At 35.6% G+C, this 4,065-nt stretch overlaps 1 protein-coding gene across 1 annotated transcript; it reads right to left on the bottom strand.

The window, feature by feature from the left end:
- Positions 1–3,725, bottom strand: LOC129258998 (c-Myc-binding protein-like; the record flags this gene model as incomplete). The annotated part of the gene is made up of 3 exons (XM_064098407.1): positions 1–1,751; positions 2,241–2,370; positions 3,583–3,725. Coding segments are annotated over 3 exons (318 nt in total), but the record flags the coding sequence as incomplete, so codon positions are not given.
- Positions 3,726–4,065: the final 340 nt, after the last annotated feature.

Here is a 4,065-nt window from a genome sequence, read left to right on the forward strand (position 1 = left end):
TTTTACGCTTAAATACAAGGTTTGTATTTTCCTAAAAACAGGGCAATTACAAAAATCAATAGTGCAAATCTTTGTTGATATGTCCAAATGTACATTTAAGCAACTCTACTTTGCTATATCTTGATACAATAAATAGTACACATTTACATGAAATATTCAACCCGCAAGATACATCAGTAGTCGAACATAACATTAAAACACACCGCCATGCGTTAGGTTTCGCCTGTTTTGAAAAGTACAGAAAACAACTAAAAGTCAGTTTTAATGAGCTTTTTTTATACAATGCACATGGAATGTTTGATGAAAATGAAAAAAAGAAATATTAAAAAGTATAACCCTTCCTTTTGAACCTCATTTGCTACATGTCTTGATCGTGTATATTTCTACATGTATAAAATGCAGGACCCTCTCTTAAGTTGTGAATTGAAAATTACAACTCTAACGATAGAGTTCCAACATTTCCACAAAAAAATATGTGCTTACAACAATGGAAGAGCAAAAAAGAAATCAACCATTCCTTCATTCTTAATACTTTACCCATTTCCAATACGACAGAGAGGGACCAAGACTTCAGTCTCTGTGTACATATCTTGGGTGGTCTATTACTGATACTATGTCTGGCTCTGAACGATCTCGTTACATAAATTGGGATGGTGAAAATTTATTTTATTTCCCAAAACAGACATTTCTGTCAACACCAACAATAATAATGATAATAATAATAAAGTCTTCTAAATAAATATATTATTAATTCATAGTTTCAGTCAATGCCATGACTGTGATGCATGAAGACAGAAATCTTATAAATCTGATTATAAAACACATTGATGGAAAACAGAATATTGAAGAAAATGCTCGAAACAAGAATTATTTTTCACTTTGAGAGGTGTCGATTCACAAGGCTGTCTGAGTGAAGTTACACCAAACTTTAAGCTCAACTGGCTACAATTTCTTTGGTGTAAAATCAGATTCTCAATCCTTCTGATTTCCATCAGCTGAGTTGAAATCCAGTCTTGTATATAAAAAACGTGCATTTCCATCTGAATGGAAAATCCATTATTTTCCCATTTTAATTAGTGTTATAGAAAATAACTCTCATGCTAAAAAAGAAAATTGGCAGTTTCTGATTGAACACAAGAAAGGGTAAGAAGTTAAGTTGTGCTTAAATTATTAACATGAAACAGCTTTATGAAATGGTACCCAAATGCTATATACTCTTCAAAGAGGCCACAAGTTGGGAATACTATTTCCCTGTGCATATCTGAGCATGTATATTGCGGAAGGAAATCTTCTCATCTCGTTGTTGAAAGGATCAATTATCAAAGAAAGTGTACATAGTTATTAATAAAATTATAGTGTTGCCAGGACAGCATGTGAAATCAGTAGTGATGGATTAAATCTGCAATCATCTTTGGATGATAAAAAGGACATTCTAGTCATATTGCTGGTGATTATTAGAAAGTAATCGAAAGAGATGCCTCAATCTTGCTTGTAAAATGATCAAGGATCACCGAGTAATAAAGGCTCAATAATATGATAAAATACACACACTCACAATACATCAGTATTGAGCTTCTGAAAAGGCATAACATGATAACTCTTCACCTTTCCCCTATGTACACCCACCCACCCAATCCAGCCTTTCCCTCCCCCCCCCCCAGCCACACCCAGACTCCAACACCCCAACCCATAGGTTCACCATCAGTTCAGTTCTCTGCACTTGGCTCAACCTCCGGATTTTCCATCTGAACCTGTAGAGATGACACAAATTAGGAAATTATCTTCAATACATTTCCTTATGTTACAGAAAATCAACACAGTGCATGTATGTATACATATAATCATAGAATTAGAATTCAGACCTATGAGAAGAGCAATAAAGCCCATTTTTTTAGGCTCACATTCCTCAAAATATTTCAGCGTTTTAATAGCAAAATACTCAAGTAAAAAACAGTGAAAATCTGAAATGCACAAAAATTTTCAGGAACAGAGAACCTTGCTTACGTATGTCACTCTCTAAATATTTTGTACGACTTATTACATTCCATCAGTCTTTTAGGGATTGTTGATTATAGTTATACCATACATGTACTTTAAAAGATACAGTTCATCTCTCAATCCGTCAAAAGCAAATTTTTCTGCTTTCAACAAAGTTAATCCTTCCCTGTAAGGATACCATAGATTTTCACATGCACATGACCTTCAGGAACCCTAACCATATATAGGTGTGAAGAACTGACCTTTGCTTTGAGTTCCCTATTCTCATCCTGCAGCCGTTCCACCTTCTGCATCAGTTCACTGACCTGTAGTCTCAGAGATTCTACATCAGCCGTGTCTGGTCCTGACTGACCCATGTGAGCTTTCAGGAAGCTGCAATCAAGGTCAAGTTAAGTCAACAACAACAACAAAACTGCTTACTGGAGAAGCCAATGATGCATATTGTGCCACAGACTAAAAAATATTTTAAACAATCATCCGGACCTACAATTGACATTCAGGGTGATCATTGATTTGCAATGTAGCATTAAGCACTGTAAGAGAGGAGTGAATCACAAAGACAACAGTACAAGCTGCAACTACATGTACACCAACCTCGGGTTTTCAAATATTTTATTTTGAATCCATTCAAGATAAAGGAAAATTTACCTAAGATAAAAATACACTAGTCACCCGATTTGGTCTCAAACATGATTATTTTTAGCAAACACTTGGGTCTGGAAATGTCCTCTTTTCAAATTTCTTTTTTTTTTCAATTCATTTCATTTATTTGCTCCAAATCTTTTCATTTTTCATTTCATTTAATTTCATTTGCTTTCAAATCTGCCCACACAATCCAAAGGAAAAGAAACCGTTTATGAAATGCCCTGTACAAAAGTTTAGGGCCTATTTTCATACTTCTATAGGCAGCAAAAAATCATCATTTTTTCCTATTCCCCTATTCATCGATAAATCCATGGTGATAATGTTGAAAAAAATATTTTAACATACTTTTCAAGTGCATTGTGATTTAAATTTCTATGAAAAGTCACTCATGGTGTATTAGAATATTTTTCTCAATATTAAATCAGCTTATGGCAATTCATTTCATATATCATAATCAAATGTACAAATGAAATACAGACAGACTTATTGGCCCGAATTCACAAAGGTAGTTTTGAAAACCCACGGTTGAGTCCTTGGTTTATGCAGATTTCCTGTATAAATTACGCTTAATTTAGCGTGTATCGGGCGCGTGTACAAAACATGTCCAACGCTGATGCGCGCTTTTGTCACAGTGCGCCAAATTGATGCCTGTTACCATGGTTAGATACGCTATTTTATTCATGAGTCCACTGTTTGAAGAGTGGACTCATGAATAAAATAGCGTGGATAACCACGGCAACAGGTGTCAAGTTGGCGCACTGTGACAAAAGCGCGCATCAGCATTGGATATGTTTTGTACACGCGCCTGATACACGCTAAATTAAGCGTAATTTATACAGGAAATCTGCATAAACTATGGACTCAACCGTGGGTTTTCAAAACCACTTTTGTGAGTTCGGGCCATAAGAAACAATATTGCCACTAATTTGTTAAGGATACTCTAGTGCATCATTTGGTTTCTCTGGCTCTTCATACAGGGCTACCAGTATCTTTGTGAGAGCATCCAAGACTCCAGCTTTCTCCAGGTACTTGCGGAACTCCTCTCGCTTTGAATCTCCAGGCTGTGGAATGAGAGAGAAGGGAGAATGGAAAGAGGGGAGGGGGGGTTAAAACAAGTCTCACAACATTGATTATAATTTCTGATAGGGCTCATGTCTACCAGAATTCATGTCTATCATTACGTAAAATACAAACGTAATGTCTAAGGGTGTAAAAAAACAAAAAAAATACTGAAAAAAGGGGAAAGCTATATGTTAACTGTCAAATTTGCGAAGGTATAAAAAAGACTAAAATGCTAAATAAAGAATGTACTTTTTGCCCCAACACTATGTTTAGGGTCCAATTTGAGCGAGGTGTGGGAGGTGGGGCTGTACTAAACCCAATGTAATAAAAGGTAAAGCTAACGTCTGTGACATAACAATA

This window comes from Lytechinus pictus, chromosome 4 (genome assembly GCF_037042905.1).
Source record: "Lytechinus pictus isolate F3 Inbred chromosome 4, Lp3.0, whole genome shotgun sequence".
NCBI lineage: Eukaryota > Metazoa > Echinodermata > Echinoidea > Temnopleuroida > Toxopneustidae > Lytechinus > Lytechinus pictus.